The 17,267-nt window shown below is 49.8% G+C and overlaps 1 protein-coding gene across 2 annotated transcripts in view; it reads left to right on the forward strand.

The window, feature by feature from the left end:
* The first annotated feature begins 635 nt into the window (after nt 1-635).
* The window catches only part of RGS10 (regulator of G-protein signaling 10), a 32,893-nt gene continuing 16,261 nt past the window's right edge, over nt 636-17,267 (forward strand). The window contains exons 1-3 of one of the 2 annotated variants that reach the window (XM_012642391.1): nt 636-750; nt 11,314-11,432; nt 12,528-12,614. In XM_012642391.1, coding sequence (XP_012497845.1) covers nt 702-750; nt 11,314-11,432; nt 12,528-12,614 — 255 coding nt within the window. In that variant the 5' untranslated portion in view covers nt 636-701. Of the gene's footprint in view, nt 751-6,205; nt 6,269-11,313; nt 11,433-12,527; nt 12,615-17,267 lie in introns of those variants that run through there. The other variant, XM_012642392.1, reaches the window with a different exon arrangement.

Genomic DNA, 17,267 nt, shown 5'->3' on the forward strand with positions numbered 1-17,267 from the left:
CCTGCAGAAATCCCCGAGGTCTGCCCCTGGTGCCTCAAGGCGACGGGGAGAAGGCGCCTGAGTGTTGGCCCGGGAGAGGGCGCCCACCCGCGGCTCCTCGCGCGGGCCTGGGGACGGCCCGCCCGCCCTGGCGGCGTGGGAAGGCCCAGCGCCCGCGGAGTCGGGGGCGGACAGGCCCGGGCGCGCGGGGATCCCCATCCCGGGGGCGAGGAGGCCGAGGCCACGGGCCGGGCCGCGCACGGACTCGGCAGATCCGCGAGGCCTCGGCTTCCCGGCCTGGGATCGGGGCGGGGACCCCGCCCGCCGCCCCGCGGAGGTGGCCCGGCGCCGAGCCCGCTCCCGTGGCTGCGGAGAGAGTGCGGGCGACGGAAACCGGGCGGGGCGGGGCCCGGGCGGCATCTCGGGCGCGCTGACCGCCTCGGCGGGCGCCTAAGTCCGGGCGGGCGCGGGACCCGCTCCAGGCGACCGGAGGGCAGCCGGGGCCGCCCCGCCCCGCCCGGGCACCGAGGGCCCCACCAGCGCGGGCGGGCAGGGCGCACGGAGCGCGCCACGCGGCGCCTGGCGGGGAGGAGGGCTGCGGGGCGGGAGCCGGGGCGGTGCTGCGCGGGCCCCTCCTCCTCGCCCTCCTCCTCCTCGCCTTCCTCCGGCTCAGCCGCCGCGCCGCCGGGCTGCTGCTCCTTCCTCCCCGGGCGCCCGCGGCGATGTTTAACCGCGCCGTGAGCCGGCTGAGCAGGAAGCGGCCGCCGTCAGGTAAGCCGGGCGCGGGCATCCTCCCCTCCTCCGGGCGCGGGCGCGGCGTGGCGATGCAGCCCCGACGGGAGCCCGGCCAGCGCGCCGCTTCTCTCCGCTGCGCCCCGCGCCCCGCACTGCCCGCCGCCAGGGGAGTGCAGAGCCCCGGGAAGCGCCCCGGGGAGGAAGTTTGGCTGAAAAGGAGAACAGCAGCAGTTTTCTTTTTAGTGATGGTCTGGGAGAAAAAGGAGATCAAAACACCCCCAAACTTTGGAGGTAGTGTGGGATCCAGATTCCGAAAGCAGAAGGGCGGGCGGGTTCGCCCCTCGCCTGGAAGGCTCCCCTGCACGGCGGGCGTGGGTGGGAACGACGCCTGTGCGCGCCGGTTGCAGGCGCGGCTGGACCTCGGCACCCGGCTGGGCAGCCGGGCCTGGGGCGCCGGGGACCTTCACTGCTGCGCGGCGGAGCCCAAAGGTGGGGCTGCAAAGGTGGCCAAACTCCAGGATGGAGAAGGGCGTATCTGTGGTCCGCGCCGGCGAAGTTCTGGCTGTCGCTCTGGACCAGCCGGAGCCACAATTCGGGGCAACTTGATAGGACAAAGAACCCACGGTGAGGATGAAACCACGTCCTTGCTTCCGATCCTCTTGCCCTTTTGGTTCATAATAATAGCTACGACCTGTCCGGCGCTTACTGTGGGCCAGGGGCTTTGTTCCCCGGCTCTGCGAATTCCGTGTTCACCCTCAGGACAGCGCGGGAGGGGAGCAGGGAACTAACGGAAGCCGGCGCTGTTAGGTGACTTGCCCCGGTCGCTCTTAGTGGGTGATGGAGAATCTGTCAAACACACATTTGCCTGACTCTCCTCCATGGCCCACTCCAAGATTCACTCCAGCTTCGTTCTAACGGTTTGTGTTGTCTCTTTTCGCCTAACATCATGCTTTATGAGGGGCATTGTGACTAAGAGGCTGGAACCGACTGACTAGGTCCAGAATCTCACCTCCACTGCTTACTAACTGCGGAACCTCTCTGTGCCTCTGTGCAAAATGGGAATAATAATAGCTGCCCCTTTCTTTAAGCACTTAGTTGGAGCCTGTCCCCCACCTATCCAATTATGCAAATCATTGCATTTAATATTTCGAACAACTCTAATAATGCAGGACTTTACAGGGTTATTGTAAAGATCTTACATAGTAGCCCAGCACGTCTTAAGTGTTCCATTAGTGTTAGTGGTCATGTAAACCTTTCTGTGTTGCATATGAATCAAAGGATTCCCTCGTGGGTGTTAATGTTAGCTATTCCCCATCATCGGCGCAGACCTATGGAGCTGTGGTCAGAGCCTAGACTCTGGAGTTAAATTCTTGGTTCCAACCTTGACTTTGTCATTCAGCAAAGTTGGGCAAGTTACTTGGCTTCTCTGTGCCTCTGTTGCAATGATGTGCTGCTGAAGGTGGCTCAGACTGGCTTGCAAGAGCCAGTTGCTAAATATTCAGGGAACTGGTTGCTAAACCATAGGTAGCTTGAAATTAGCTATGGGTGGGATATTCACATCATGGAAATCAGCAATGCTAAAAATGAAGGCTTTCTTTTTTTTTAAACCCTTAGGAGAACTGGTATACCAGCACACCTCTCTCTGCATTTGTTTCCTTATCTGTAAAGTAGGTGTCATTGACTTGTGGGATTAAATATACTAAAACATATGAAGCCTCTAGTACAATGCCTGGTACATAATAAAAGTGAAATAATTATTAGCTTTTATCTTTTCTCTATTATAAATAGAGCTGCTGTGAATGCCCCTGTACAAGTTCCTTATTGCTGAGGATCATTTTTGGGTTGAAGACTCACAAATAGAATCATGGCATCATGGAAGATACATGGATTTGGGGTGCTTTTGCATGTGGCCAAGTTGCACCCCAAAAAGACTGACGGCGGGTTTAGGGAACAAATCGTTTCAGGGCAACACATTTTAAACCGCATTTAATGAAATATGGCCGTGTCACTGATAGAAGGGTCAGCTGCTAAACATCATGGGCCACTATTGGATGCCCGGTGCTCACTTTGGCAGCACATATACTAAAATTGGAACGATACAGAGAAGATTAGCATGGCCCCTGAAATAAAAATTAAAAAAAAGAAAAAAAAAGGGAATGAAAATTGGATGCCTGGACTCAAAGAGCCCAGTTTCCTTGGGAATTTTAGGTTTAAAGTCTGCCCCCCGCTGGGAAACGACACGAGCCCCCGCCTGCTTGGTCATCACCACCCAGGGTAGGGGGAAGGGGGGGTAGTGAGAAAGGGAAGGGGGAATGTGGGCCCAGAGGCTGGGACACTGGAGGGCCACGCAGGTGATCCTTCGGAAGCCTGTACTGACACACACACACACACACACACACACACACACATTATTTTTTGTAATTTTGAATTATTTTTTTAATAAGCTCCCCAAATAGTGTAAGTTTCAGGCCTCGCGCCTGCAGGACCCCTGGTTTGGACGTGGCTGCAGTCCTGCCTCCCCAAGCACCTTCCACTTTAGACCTTTCCTGCTTTTCAGCAAAGTCTTAATTGAGGGTCTTGAGTTCCTCACCCCTCCTTTCAAGGTTCAAGGTGGGATTCCCTTATTCTCCTTTCCAAGTTTTCTCAAAGTGTGTTCCACTAATCACGTGGGGGTGAAGAGGGGCTTGATAAAATGCGGCTTCCCAGGCCCTGACCCACACCCGCCAGTTCAGTCCTGGGGACCACGTCCTGGGATGGGGAGCACCAGGATGATTCTAACACCACTGAGATGGGGCCCCTCACAACAGGCATTGTTGATGATAACCAGGCTGTGCCCACTTGAAAAGCAAAGCGGAAGCCACCCCCACCCACACCCGCACCCCGACCCTCGCAGCCAGACCGAGGGTGACCTGTCAGGGAAATTCCCACCCTGCCAGGCGGGCCTCCACCTCCCTGCCCCGGGACTGTTGCACATTATCCCATTAAACCCTTGGGAACGGTTTCTAATTTATTGCTGGGCTTAAGTTTTATTTAAAGATGACAGTCTATGTAGCAATTTAATGTCTTTGTTTTATTAATAACAACCTGGCAGTGGGGCAGTCTTGGCAGCTGGGGGAACTTTCTCTGCAGAACCTCCCTGGCCCAGGCCTAGGGGTTCAGGAAGAGCAAGGCAAGGCCTGGCCTGCAGGGACAGAGGCCGGGCCGGGCGAGGGGCACTGCTTTATACAGCTGTGGTCAGCCCACCAGCCCCCAAGTCTGCGGGACCCGCTCTGACCTTCGCCAAGAGCAGCCTGCGGCTGGTGGGTGTGAGGGGCTCCTGGTGCTTCATTTGCCTTCACTGATTGGTAGTCTCCTTTCCTCGTTGTTAGAACATTTGGAAACCTAGGCAGAAGCCTGCTTGGCTTGGCCATTTCCTAGGGCTTCCTGGGAGAACTGAGTAACTTCCCTCCCTGGGTCGAGTAAGCCCCTTGCCCCCTGACGCTGGGCTCTGGGAACTTGCCTTTTAAATTGTACTAAATTTACTCTCAAGAGTTTCTTCTGCTTCCCCCAGATAGCTCCCTGCCACAGCAGCCCGGGGGTGGCGGTGGGAGCAGAGGGGGCCCAGGCGGGCGACAGCAGCAGCCCCTTGATAAGAGCTGTCAGGAGGCATCTGCTGGAGTGAAACAGTCCCTTGAAGACTTCTGGGGACAAATTTCCCTTCTAAGCCAGTTCCATCTGTCAAGGGCCCTGCCAAGCACTCTTGGGTCAGCCTTGCTGCCCCCTTCTGCTGCCTGGTGGCCAGGGACCCCTGATCTGGCCTGCCCTCCCTTCGGCTCCCATTCCCCCACTCCCCACTCTGCCCCTTGGGGATGCTGAACACCCCACTTCTGTGCCCCACGGTGTCATCCATCCTGGTTTAATGCCTGGGTCTCTCTGCTCCAGGAGGCCCGGTCACCCAGGTCCTCCAGTCCTCTGCACCTGACAGCGCAGCCTGTCCAAGCAGGAGGGAGCCATTTCATTTCTCCCTGAAGAGCTGCAGAGGCCACTAAGGAGCAGGGACTTGTCCAGAGCCAGCCGTTTCAGAAGAGACCAGAGAACTCAAGTCTCAGACCCAAGTCCAGGGCTACCTGCACGCAGCACCCATTTAGTCACCTTGCTGAGATACATTTCCAGAATGGATACGGAGCTGACAACTCTTCTCTCTCCGTCCCTCCCTCCCTCCCTGGCTTCCTTCCATCCTTCCTTCCTTCTTCCTTCCTTTCTGCAGTTCAGGACATTAGAAACAAAGCCATCACCAACCATCTTTATAATTTCATAAACAAAAGGGCGTTAACACCCAAATAGTAGGAAAGATACAGTCTCAGCTAAAGAACTGTCCTGATGCTTAAGAAAGGTTGTTGCTTCTATGGAGAGGCAGTGAGGGCAGAGGAGGGCACTGTGCTCCTTTCCATATCTCTGGAATTTTGAACCATGGAAATGAATGCAATTCTTTTGCAGAACAAAAACAAAACAAGCAACCCAAGACTGTCCCTACTCTATCAACACAGCTCACTTGGTAAACATTTCCTTATCCTCATTCTCCCTTCCTCCCGGACCAGTGAAGACAGCTTCATGCCAGGCTGTGGCACTGTGGGCAGGCGGCCACCTGGCCGCGCCTGGTCTTGTCTTCTCCATTCATTTTAAGTTCCGTGAGAAAAAGGCCCCACCTTTCATTTCTTGCATCTTTCATTTCATGTTTCCTTTCCAGGCTCTGCAGCCAGACAACCTGGTCCATTTCCAGCTCATCCATTCCCTGCCTTGCTGCTTCGTAGCAAGTTAGTTAGCCTCCCTGTGCCTCCGTTTCCTCATCTGTAAAGGGGGCCAATGATGGGACCAACCTCCAAGGATTGTTGTGAAGTTTAGATGGGGTCTAGTAAGTGCTCAGTAAATGTCAACTATTTGTATTAGCTGTCATCCCCTTCTGGTGCACTCTGTCCCTTAGCCTAGTGTCTGGCTTTGTTCACTCCTTGGAAAATATTTATTATTGTAAAATACATACATGATTGCGAGACACTACGCCAACCCAGAGGAGGACACAGCCCTTTTTCTGAAGCAATGCACGTTCCTCGTGGCTGATCCTGGAGGGAAAAGTCACTTAATTTTGCCTCGAGGTAGGGGCGGAGGAGAGTGGAGTGGAGTGGGAGAGTGAGGGCTCATTTGTGCACAAGTGTCAGGCCCTGGAGGAAGCACAGGCGTCTGGGAAGAGGAGGAAATGGATGACAGGGTCTTCGTTTTCAGGGTAGGGCCCCTGGGTCATTTTCTTTTTTCGGGGCCCCTGCCTAGCAAGTAGATTCCGAGGAGGCTACAAATAACAGGTTGGCGTTCTTGTTTCCTTCCCTCTGGTAGAAACTGGAAACCAGTGGCCATCTGTTGTTTGGTCCACTCAAAAGAGGATGTTGAGACTTGTTTTTTCTTCGGACCCAAGGGTGCTCGGGAGGCCCGGCAGCCCCTGCCTTTTTCGCACAGAGCGTCTCTGAGAAGGCATTGGATTTTTGGTCTGCGTGGAAGTTCTCGGGTGGACCCCTGAGCATGGAACGTAAGGAACGTCCCCCCGCCCCCTTTGGGAGATGTCCTCAGCTGGCCCATGGCCTTGGCCCTGGCCTGGGGCCGGGTCGAGGCTGAGGGAAGTGTGCTGTGCAGGCCAGAGGTGCGCAGGTGACCTTGGAAGGACCACGGTGTGCACTTGGCTTTCTCAGAGGACTGAGCCCTCATGCGAAAATGCCACGATGCCCTGTCTGAGCTGAGCCAACCCTCTGCAACCTGTTTTCCTGCTCCTGTCTTGGATTCTGACTGTTAGGATGATTATTTTAAAACTTTTTCACTTTTATTATCATTTTCTGCTAACTGCAATTCAATCAAATCTCCCCAGCAGGGGAATTGCCTGCCTGCAGGGTAGTAGTTATTCTCAGAAGCCAGATACTGGAGCGATAAACACTTAAGTAATATTTAGATACAGTGTTTCCATGACCCGTTTTCTCTGGTGCCTTACCCGGATTACTGGTTGTAACAAACTGACTCTCTGATTCTAGGCTGGGATGACTTTTTTTTTTAATGTAATGTGCTTGATGTGGTCTAGATGATAAGAGGGTTTAAATAAGTTCTGCGGAGTATTCACTTTCTTTGAAACTTCATTGCAAAGTAGAGTATTTTAGAGGGGTACAGTGTGTGTGTGTGTGTGTGTGTGTGTGTGCATTGTACCAAACCACTCTAGAATTTAGGATTAATGTCTCTGCCTTTTCCTGGACTTCAGTGTTTATTGTGTTTTATTTAATATGCTGTGAGTTTTGAGATACATAAGACAAACCCTTTGAGGATACGTTGACTCCAATGTCGAGGAAGCTGATGTTGGGATATTACTAAAGTATTATTTGACTTGGGGAAATTGTCTACACGCAGGATCATTACACAGAACTTCCTGCAGATTAACAGCAGAAATCCATGCTGTGAGCATTCAGTTCTGAGTGTTACAGATGCCTTTTGAATATGGATTTCCAAGGAATTAATGTCTGGAGAAGGTCTCTGTTAGATATGACATCATAGCCTCTATAAATAATGCATCATAAAATAAGCTGCAAGCAACCAGCCCCAGACATCTGCACCGTGGGGCTGCAGCCATCTGTGAAATAATGGCTTTTACTGAAGCCAGGAACCACATGGAACAGTATAAATGTAAGTGCAAGATGTAGGTACACTGTGTTTGTGTGCTAGAGGATTCCACCCCAGTCTTTCATGACTTTTTTCCTGCATGGAATTGGACTGCTACCCACTTTTCTCAGTCTTTTCCCCATAGTGCGGTTGTTATCAGTCTCTCCAAGGCTCTTGCCTTCTGGCCTCTGTGAGTGTGAAGATCAGCAGAGCCTCCTGGTCTGGAGCATGCGCTCTGGAGCCAGGCTGCCCATTCCTGGTGACCCTTGCATGTTACTGTGTCTCAGTTTCTTCATCTGTAAAGTGGGCTAAGACCAACTACATCAGAGGGTTATTGTGAGAATTGCATGATTTAACTCATGTAGAAAGCTGGGATTAGTACCCAGCACATTGTAAACAATTTGCAAGTTTTAACTGTTATTATTAGTTAATGAAAGACTAATCTGAAGATAAATATCCTGAAAAATAAGTATTTTATTTCATGCAAAAAATTGAAGATCTAAAATGCTTTAGAGAGCCCAGAAGCTAAAACAAACCAAAAAAACCAAAAAACTTTTGATTCATTGGAAAACTGTTTTACAGTTAAACTAAACAACAACAATAAATAAGCCAAGCATGACAAAATTGAAACAAACAAATGCTATCACAAACAGCTCCTTACTCCCTAACTCGGGAGATCATAAAGTTACTAGAAAACATGGTTAACACTTTTTTTCCACCTACGCATTCCAAGCCTAGTTTCTTGTATAATTCATCTAAAATGGAAACTTTTATTAATATCAATGAAAAAGGATAAAAGAGTATTAGAACTTTGTGAATCCAAGTGCCAGAAGTTGGACAGCTGGAAAATCTTGGTTTTGCTTTATTCTTAAGTTCAGAAATAAACCTACTTGCTATTGAGAAAGGTTATTTATTTCTCCTATACATTACTGGGATGATTGTAACATTTGAAGTGAACTTAGGTGGTTTAGGAATCACTTACTTAGTGGATCTCCTGAGTAGCAGAAATGGCCGAGTTCAAGGGCGATCCCGAGGGCAGTGCCAAGCGGAGTGGACTTCTGCTTAGTCTCGTTGGAGGTCGGGGATATGACCTAGAAAAGAGAGACGCCATTGAGTGAATGGAGTTTGCAAGTGTTGCTCCATCAAGATCTGTCTATACTGATACTAATCAAGAAGGACTAAAACTTGGAGCATAGCCAAAAGCCTTAATCAAACTTGAAAGATAATCAGACGTCTTAGAAGAATTCAAGGCAATATTTCTGGAGAAAGTGAAAACACATGACAGGGAGCAGATACCTCAGACAGAAGGATCCTATACACCACATATAGGGGCAGAAGGTAGGCAAAAAGGCAAGAAGGAGTTTCTCTTTAACTAGGGTACCAAAGCCAGGAAACCAATGACCATGGCTATTGAGAGTAGCTTCATCTTGATGTACTTTCTGATCCATCTCTGAAAACTCCTCATTCTCCTGTAATAGCGTCAGCCATAAATGTATTTCATTACATTTGGTGCAAGGGAGATGGTAGCCCAAGAGAGAACCGAACAGAAGGGCCCATCAGTTTTCCAACTGTGTTCCGAGGAGCCCTGGGATTCTTTAGACGCAGTCCTGGTGGGGACAGTTGCCCTTTCTCGTAGGTCCCCATCCTGGTTCCATCCGGTGATTCCTTGTCACCTTGGATAGGTCATTTTCTTTTCTGGACTTTTGTTTCCCGATCTACAAAATAAATGCGGGGTTAGACCAGAGTAGTGGGTTTTCAGTTGTAAAACTTTTTGTTCAAATGAAAGGTGATACAGAAAGCTAATATGCAAAAATGATTAGAGTAGGAGCTAACTGGGGACAGGCTAGCAATTTTCTGATAGTGAGGCCAACTGTCTCAACCTTTTAAGCACTCTGTTGGCCAAATGGGAATCCGCTGCATGTATTTATTTGCAAGACGGTGTGGCAGTGAAAACCGAAACGTGGTTTGGTTTATCATTGAACAGGGTGTCAAGAGTTTTGGAATTCTTTCAGACCAAGGTTGAAAACTTATGGCCAAAGTAGTTGCTCTGCCATGGCAAGAGAAATTTGTGGCCGCCTAAGATCGTTCCTGGAACGGTGAACTTGTGTCTCTACATTTATTTACTTAAGAGAAGATCTGCCGGGGAAATGCAGTAAACTGTCAAACTGTGTTCTCTGGGTAAAGAGCAGAAGAGTAAATTAGTGGAATGCTTGGCAGAACGAACCCTGCTGCAGAAATTTCTTGTAATAATGATCTTTTAATTGGATTTATACTTCGTTGGATAGAAACTCAGTGTTCAGGAGCCTGCCATTTCGGCATTTACAAAGAGAGCAGGAAACTAATTTAATATCCATGAGCTGAAGAGTCACTTTAGAAAAGCTTCAAGTCCATTTGCTTGAGGAAGTTTGTTTCTCGGTTAGAGGAATGGATTCGTCCCAGATAATTCTCTAACATACTCGGTCACCAATGAGTACTGAAGCACAGTCCTTGCTGAGTTTCTGGGTTCTGCTTTATTTTATTTAGCCCAAGTCATCCAGTGAATGTCTATAAATTCAGGTAGTTTCCCCAGGTGCTGGATTTGGAGTCCCAGACGATTAAGAGATTAACATGTATTTTGACACCTACCCTCCACGGAACATCAGAGATCACAGAAGCTCTTACTATTAAGTAAGTCCAGTGTGTTCTGATATGAATTTTCTCCAAAAACATTTTTACCTGTGTGGCCTTGTAGGTATTTGCGGCAATTTATGTTTATAAGACTTTTAAAAATTTCTCCTTTTAAAGTGATTAGCTCTGCTGATTTCTTAATTAAAACTTTATTTTCTCCTAGGTTCAAACTTTTCTTTATAGAAACATGTTTCTAGCTTTGAAAAAAATGTTAATAGGGAAAAAAGTATTAGCCATAAAAATAGTTCACTCATAAGTTGCTATTTTAGGGAAGGGGAGAAAGGAACTAACATTTGTCGAGAGACTCCTATGGCCCAGGGACACCGCTAGGTGCCTGATGGGCTTGAGAGATATGGGATTATCTTCAAATACGCACAAGAATCTTGCCCAAGGTCTTATAGTTTGAATTGGTCAAACTGGATTTTGAACCTCGGTCCATCTAAAGTGACATTTCATGGTTTTTCTTGACTTCAGGAAAGGATCAAATTCTGTAGAAGGAGGCATGTTTGTTTTGTCACTTCCTCCTTCAGGCAGGTGGCCAAAGCGTGTCAGTTGAAGATCCCCTGTCCCTTCCAGAGAGCTTTTAAGCGTCTTGAGTCAGAGTTCAGTGGAAGATATGCAGATACAAAGACTCATCGTCCATTCACTCTACACACCGAAATGTAAGGGGAGGGTGACAAAAAACGCAGGCATCAAGATAAGTGATATTTAATGCAATGTTTTAATAGATAAAAGTTAATGCAAAAACATCCAAAGTTTAAATAAAGTCAGGATAAGTAACAGTGGGGTGCAGAGCCGTGTTGGAGCCCGAGGCAAAAGGGAACATCAGCGGTACCGATCTTGTCTGTATTTAAAATGTTGGTATGCAAAATAGCACGATGATCGTGAGCCTGTGCACAGGTGTGATGGGGAAGCAGGTGCTCTTGAGCGAAGGTTCTCTGGGAGGAGGGTTTGAGTGAGACTTGAGGGCTGCCTTCAAGTTGGCCAGTGGACACAGGTGGGGAAGGATGTGGCGGGAAATGGCAAGTCCCTTCATCACTCTCAGCCTCAGTTTTCCTCATCTGTAAAATGGAGGAAATAGCAGCACCTGCCTTACAGGGTTGTTGTGAGTAGAATGAGTCCGTTGTGTGAAGCCCCTAGAATAGAGCCTGGCACATCACTTAACATAGGTTAGCCCTGGTGGCGGTGGCGATGGTGACCATTGCATGCAGATGTTTAAAAACGACAGCATCTTTGGGCCGTGTACGCAGTCTGAACTTTGTTTTGCAGACACCCATGACAGTGACGGTAGTTCCAGCAGCAGCCGCCAGAGCCTCAAGAACACAGCCAAATGGGCGGCCTCCCTGGAGAATCTGCTGGAAGACCCAGAAGGCGTGAAGAGATTTAGGGTTTGCCTTTTTCATTGTTAACCGGGATCGATACACTACGTGAAGAGGTTTAGATGCGTGTGGGGGAAAAACAGGCCAGTCTTTAGCACTGTCTCTCCCAACTCGAAAGTAGGAATTTCTCACCTGTCATGACCACGTTGGCCACGTTCTCACAGAGAGCCCTGGACAGGCACCGAGGGGCACACGCAGCCTGTTTCTGGTTTTCGTGTAGTTGGGTGGGAGGTACAAAGAGTTTCCAGCTCTGAGTCTCTCCGATGTGGAGGTGTGTTCTCTGGGGCTTGGGGGTGTTACTGGCAGAGAGTGAGGCTGGCAATGTAACTTGGTGGAGGACCTCCCAGAGAGGGGCTCTTGGATGGGAAAGTGCAGATGCCACCTGGAAGTAACTTCTTCAGCCAGCAGAAGCGCCAGGTGTCAGTTGGGGACCACATGTGAATTTCAAGAATGAGTCCCAGCAACTTCTGTCTTAAAGTCTTGGGTCAGGCCAGGATGAGCCCTCATGCTCTTGGTCCCTGTTCGGATTCCTGGGGGTGGGGAGTGGCAGGCCGTACGAGGGCTGCTGCCTCCCGGACAGCAGGCCACCGCGATCAGCGTCCACATCTCAGGGAGGTCCCTGCACAGCGGAATAGCCGCCGTGCCACTAACTGCCCAACGTTCTGCCAAAAGAAAACACACCTCCAACTTAAAATAGTTTCATTATGTCGTTTTTAGACAAGCTTAAAATGTGTTCTTTTCTTTTGTTTAAAAAAATAATGGGCCCGATTTTAGAGGAATGTACTTTGTTTAAACACTGTCTGGAAGGAACTAATAAATCTTCCATTTTAATTTACTTTTTGGTAATTTATTGTCAGCTTAGAAATATGAGTAGATTCCTGCCTCATTTGTACTCTTCCTTACGAGGTCAAAGGCATTAAGGTCAAATGCATATGACATTCTAGCTTTGACATTGAACATACTCTTTGTTTTTCAGGGTGGGGTTTTCAAAGGGTAATTGAACTATGCTCATCTGTTGGATTTTGCCAAATCAGTTCTCAATGGGAAATGTCATTTCTTTTTAAAGTAGTATACTATGTGATTTTTTTTTCTTTCTATCCATAGGAATTTTTAAAAAAGGAATTCAGCGAAGAAAATGTTTTGTTTTGGCTAGCATGTGAAGATTTTAAGAAAACGCAAGATAAGAAGCAGGTATTTATTCCACTCTAATCACTTTCTTAATGATTTTTTTCCTTTCCTTGTAAAGTCACAACTGCCTTTCCAATAGATTTTGAAATTGCCTAAAAGACACCTGATTCATATTAGACTTGAGGGAAGATTTAAGCTTCGGATTAGGTATCTGGTATTGATCAAATATTAATAATTTTAAAAATAGTTCATCTATTTTTAAATGGAGCAGTTGAAATGGACCAATATTTAAAATAAAAATAACGATTTACGTCATTTAGAGTTCAGCATCATGTACGATTTTTTCCTCATGAATAAGTTATGAGGATGTTTCCCCCGAAGTTTGACATGTTAGCATTTTTAGATGTTGTAAAACGGTATGCAGATGTGTAACGATAAAAGTACAACATACATCAGATAGACCGTCAATATTCAATGTATCTTTACAAAGCAGCCCATAGTTGGCAGGTGTCCTACAAAGGAAGTTTCTGACTATTCTCTTTGGTGGATGGTGTGTTCTTTGCAGGAGGTAGCTTATCTTTTTTCTTTCTTTTCTTTTTTTAATTAATTAACTTATTTTGAGACAGGTTGCTCTCGTTCTGGGCTAGAGTGCAGTTGCGTCATCATAGCTCACAGCAACCTCAAACTCCTGGGCTCAAGCGACCCTTCTGCCTCGGCTTCCTAAGTAGCTGGGATTACAGGTGTGCGCCACCATGCCTGGCTAATTTTTCTATTTTTAATAGAGACAGGGTCTCCTTCTTGCTCAGGCTGGTCTTGAACTCCTGAGCTCAAGCTATCCTCCTACCTCACCATCCCAGAGTGCTAGGATTACAGGCATGAACCATTATGCCTGGCCAGGATGTAGCTTTTCTTTCTTTCTTTTTTGCTGTTATTTTGCATTTTTTTAAATTTCAGAATATTATGGGGGTACAAACATTTTGGTCACATATAATGCTTTTGCCTCACCCAAGCCAGGTCTGTAAGTGCGCTCCGCATCCGTTAGTTGTGAGTTTACCCACCCCCACCCAGCCTCCCACCTGACCAGCACCCAGTGAATATTACTACCATGTGAGCACCTTAGTGTTGATCAGTTAGTACCAATTTGATGGCGAGTACCTGTGGTGCTTGTTTTTCCATTCTTATGATACCTCACTTCGAAGGATGGGCTCAAGCTCTATCCAGGATAATATCAGAGAGGCTAGTTCACCATTGTTTTTGGTAGTTGAGTAGTATTCCATGGTATACAGGTAGCTTTTCATTCCTAATGTCAGCTGGGTTTTCCGTAGTGGAAGTTGGGTGGATGAGATTAGGGGAATGAGGCCCCTGCCTGTGCATTTCTAAGAGGTTACAGGCCAAATGCCTGCAGGGCCAGTAAGTAGTGTGAACGAGCTAGGTTTCTGGGATGAGGCTGCAGGGAGCGGTGGGGACTGGGGCCTCCAGGGGCTGCAGCTGGTTGTTCAGGGCCTGTGGCTGGCGGGGCTGCCCTGCTTCGGGTTGTCTCCACCAGCTCACTGATGGGACTCTGAGCGGTCTTCGTGTGCCCACCCTCGGGTCCCTCACCTCGGGACCCTGAGGGCCCTTCCCTCACAGGCGTCTTCTCCTATCTTCAGCCTGGTGCTGCCTGTTTTTCTAGAGAATCTGGACGTTTGGATTCTCATGTTGAAACAATCCAGTTTTTAAATGTTGGAACTAATTTTTTGAAAATTTCAAACCTTGCCTGCCAAACAAAACATCTCCATGGGTGGGTGGGGCTTGTGGGCTGCCAGTTTTTGAGACTTTCTCCAAAAGCCAGAATCCAGGGGTCCGGCAGCCATTGAGTGTTTGCAGACAACAGCTGGGAAAGTGCATGTCATGGTTTATTCAAAGGCTCTTCTAAGCCCGGGCACACTTCTCCAGGGCGGGGCAGCCTGGCCTCCCCCTCCCACCTTCTTTCCCAGGCCCGCCTAAAAAGCTGTGCTGGGCGTGACTCTGGCTCTGGCTCTTCTGGCTGCTTCTCCATCTGGCTGACCTCGGCTGGAGCCTCGTGGGTGGTGAGAGCAGGTGGGCCTGCTCTGTAGTGGGAGGATTGGGGCTGAGGTCCTTCAGGGCAGGAACCTCATTGTTTTCCTCTGTCCCCAGCACCCAGGACGGGGCCCAGGGACAACCATCAGTAAGTGCTGGGCTGAGCAGCCACTGTGGCCAGCCTCACTGTAAGATCCTGGCTTGGAGTTAAGCAGGTGAACAGCTGTTCGTGCATCTGCCTGTTCTTTTGAGTGTCAGGGCTGGGAAGGGGCTACAGGTGGGCCGGAAGTGAGGCAGAGCTGGGACTCGAACCAGCACTCTGAGGTCGTGCTGTTGTTTCCCTGCACACCCTGCTGCCATGTGCCTCAGTTCAGCTAAATCCCCCAAATCCTTGCAGAGACGGCACAGGGACGAGCCAGGTGAGGGGAACAGCCCTTGGCAAGCGCGATGAGCATAGAAATGGGAAGTGCGTGTCTCGTCTGTGGGAGCGAGTGAGTGGGCGGTTGGGGAGGGCCCTCAGGGGAAGTGACTTTTTAGCTGAGACTTGGTGTGGGGGTTGGGGGCAGTGGTGTCCCTGGGGGAGGGGACGGCGGTGGGCAGGTGGTGATGGGCCTGGTGGGAAAACCTGCAGGAACAGTGTCTGAGGGGCAGGCCGCCTTGCTGTGCCTGAGGCTGGCGCAGTGCAGCTGCCCCTGGGAACCTGGGTGCCAAGGTGGGGAGGGTCGGGAACGCCCCGCAGGGCTTTACTGGTGTGCACTGGGGGTTGGGAGAGGCTAAAACTTTCAGCTTTGCCTTTGCCAGCCTTTGAGGCCAGGCAGGTCCAGTGTTGGGTTGTCCTGTCCCGTCCACGTCCTGCAGAGAGAGCTTCCAGAATCGGGCAGCCCCTTTCCACACCCCACCCCCGCCCCCGACACCGAGCACAGGACTTCATGAAGGTTTGCGTGGCAAGCCTGGAATGTGCCTGGTGATCACTTTGGTGCCTGAGAATGCAGATGGTGCCGGCAGGGCCCCAGTCCGGGTCATGTCGCTGAGCCTGGAGACTGTCCCTGTTCACGGGTGCAGGAGTGTGAAGCCGCTTGCCCAAGGCCCCTGGCTAGCTGCAGCCAGAGCCCGCATTCAGACCCGGCCCTCTCTAGTGGGTTTGGCTGCCTAGGAAGTAAAACCAGGGAGAAACCTCTAAGTTACTAACTTACAAAAGGGGAGGAGGACACAGGCCCTGGGAGAAGTGGCCTCGCTGAGTTTCAGTCAAACCTCTCACATCTGTTGCAACGCAAACCCGTGGGAGGGCTTATCTCTGTCTACAGTCAGCTAAAGCCGTTGTGGGGCGATGCGACTCTCACTTTTGCCTCCATTGCTTTAGATAGAACCTGCGTTGGTTTGTTTTTTCATTCTCTTTCTTGGATTATCCAGCACCCACCCACTGCAGCATCTTGTGTCATTTGTGTATCCATCTCCCATGCTGTCTGTCCTTCCCTCTGTCGTGGGCTCCGAAAGGTGGGGCGTCTTTGCCGTCTTCCTGCTGCCTACCCCCTGCCTGGCACACAACGTGCTTCCGCTCCTCTGGGTAGGATGGGGGCCTTCCCCCACCCGGGATGGTGGCACCTGAGGACTCATCGGGTAGGACCCTCACCTTGTGCCGCAGCCCAGCTGTGGCCATGGATTGAGGGACGAGTGTGCCGTCCTCTGCGTGGGGGCTTCATCCTCAGAAGTGCCAAATAACGGAACAGCGCTGTGTCCTCACTGTCCTCCTCGGTCTGTGCGCCCCTCCCGGCAGGCGGGAAAAGCTGTCCCTCAGTTTCTGAGGGTCTCGACACTGCATTTATGGCAGGGATGCTGGAGACCCAGGAAATTGGGAGGGTGACAACGTCCCACCCCTGCCTTGGGGTCCCTGCTGTTGCTGTACCTTCCAGGTGTCCCTATTCAGCAATCAGCTTTCAAAGCAGTTCTCTCCTTTTGCCATTTCTTTGTGGTTTAAAATTTTTCAAAGTGCCTCTTCCCCATCAATATCTTCTAAAACAAATGCTGGGACCCCGGCTCGCGCTAGGTCATGCCCAGGTCCTCCTTTGCCCCGCCAGGAGATGGCATTTCCTGGGTCCGGGACCTTTTTTGTGCCCAGTTCCCTCATTTTGGTGGAAGACAGCTGGAAATAGCTTCCTGAGACAGTGACCTACCAGGTGGACCTGTAGAGACCTTGTTGGGTGAAAGCGTTTTTTTCCTGGTTTCCCGCTTCATTGAGCGCAGAATTCTAGGGCGAAACTCAGAATATTGAAGACATTGTTTCCTTGTCCGTGGCTTTTCTTACAAATCAGTGTTTTATAGGTAAATGGTTTTGTTTTGCTTTCGTTCTCCCTGGAATAGTATAGGATCTTCTTTTCATCATCAATGTTCTAACACTAAAGCAGGGCTTTGGAGGGAAGGCAGCTCGGCTCATGTTCCCCGGAGCCTTGGGGTCTGGACGCCGCAGGTCTGGGACAGGCTCCTAAGTTGCTGCCGTTATTGTTATTATTGTAGTCGCTTTTTTCCTTCTCTTTTCTCTGGTCTCTTTTCCAGTGATGGCCCTTCAGCCCTGGACTGGGCCTTCAATGTTATCTTTTTTCCTTCCTATTTTCTTGTCTTTTTGGCTTTTGGAGATTTTTCAATTTTATCTTCAAATCCTTCTGTTGAATTTTTTCTGCT

This window comes from Propithecus coquereli, unplaced genomic scaffold (assembly GCF_000956105.1).
Source record: "Propithecus coquereli isolate 6110/MARCELLA unplaced genomic scaffold, Pcoq_1.0 Scaffold179, whole genome shotgun sequence".
Classification (NCBI taxonomy): Eukaryota; Metazoa; Chordata; class Mammalia; order Primates; family Indriidae; genus Propithecus; species Propithecus coquereli.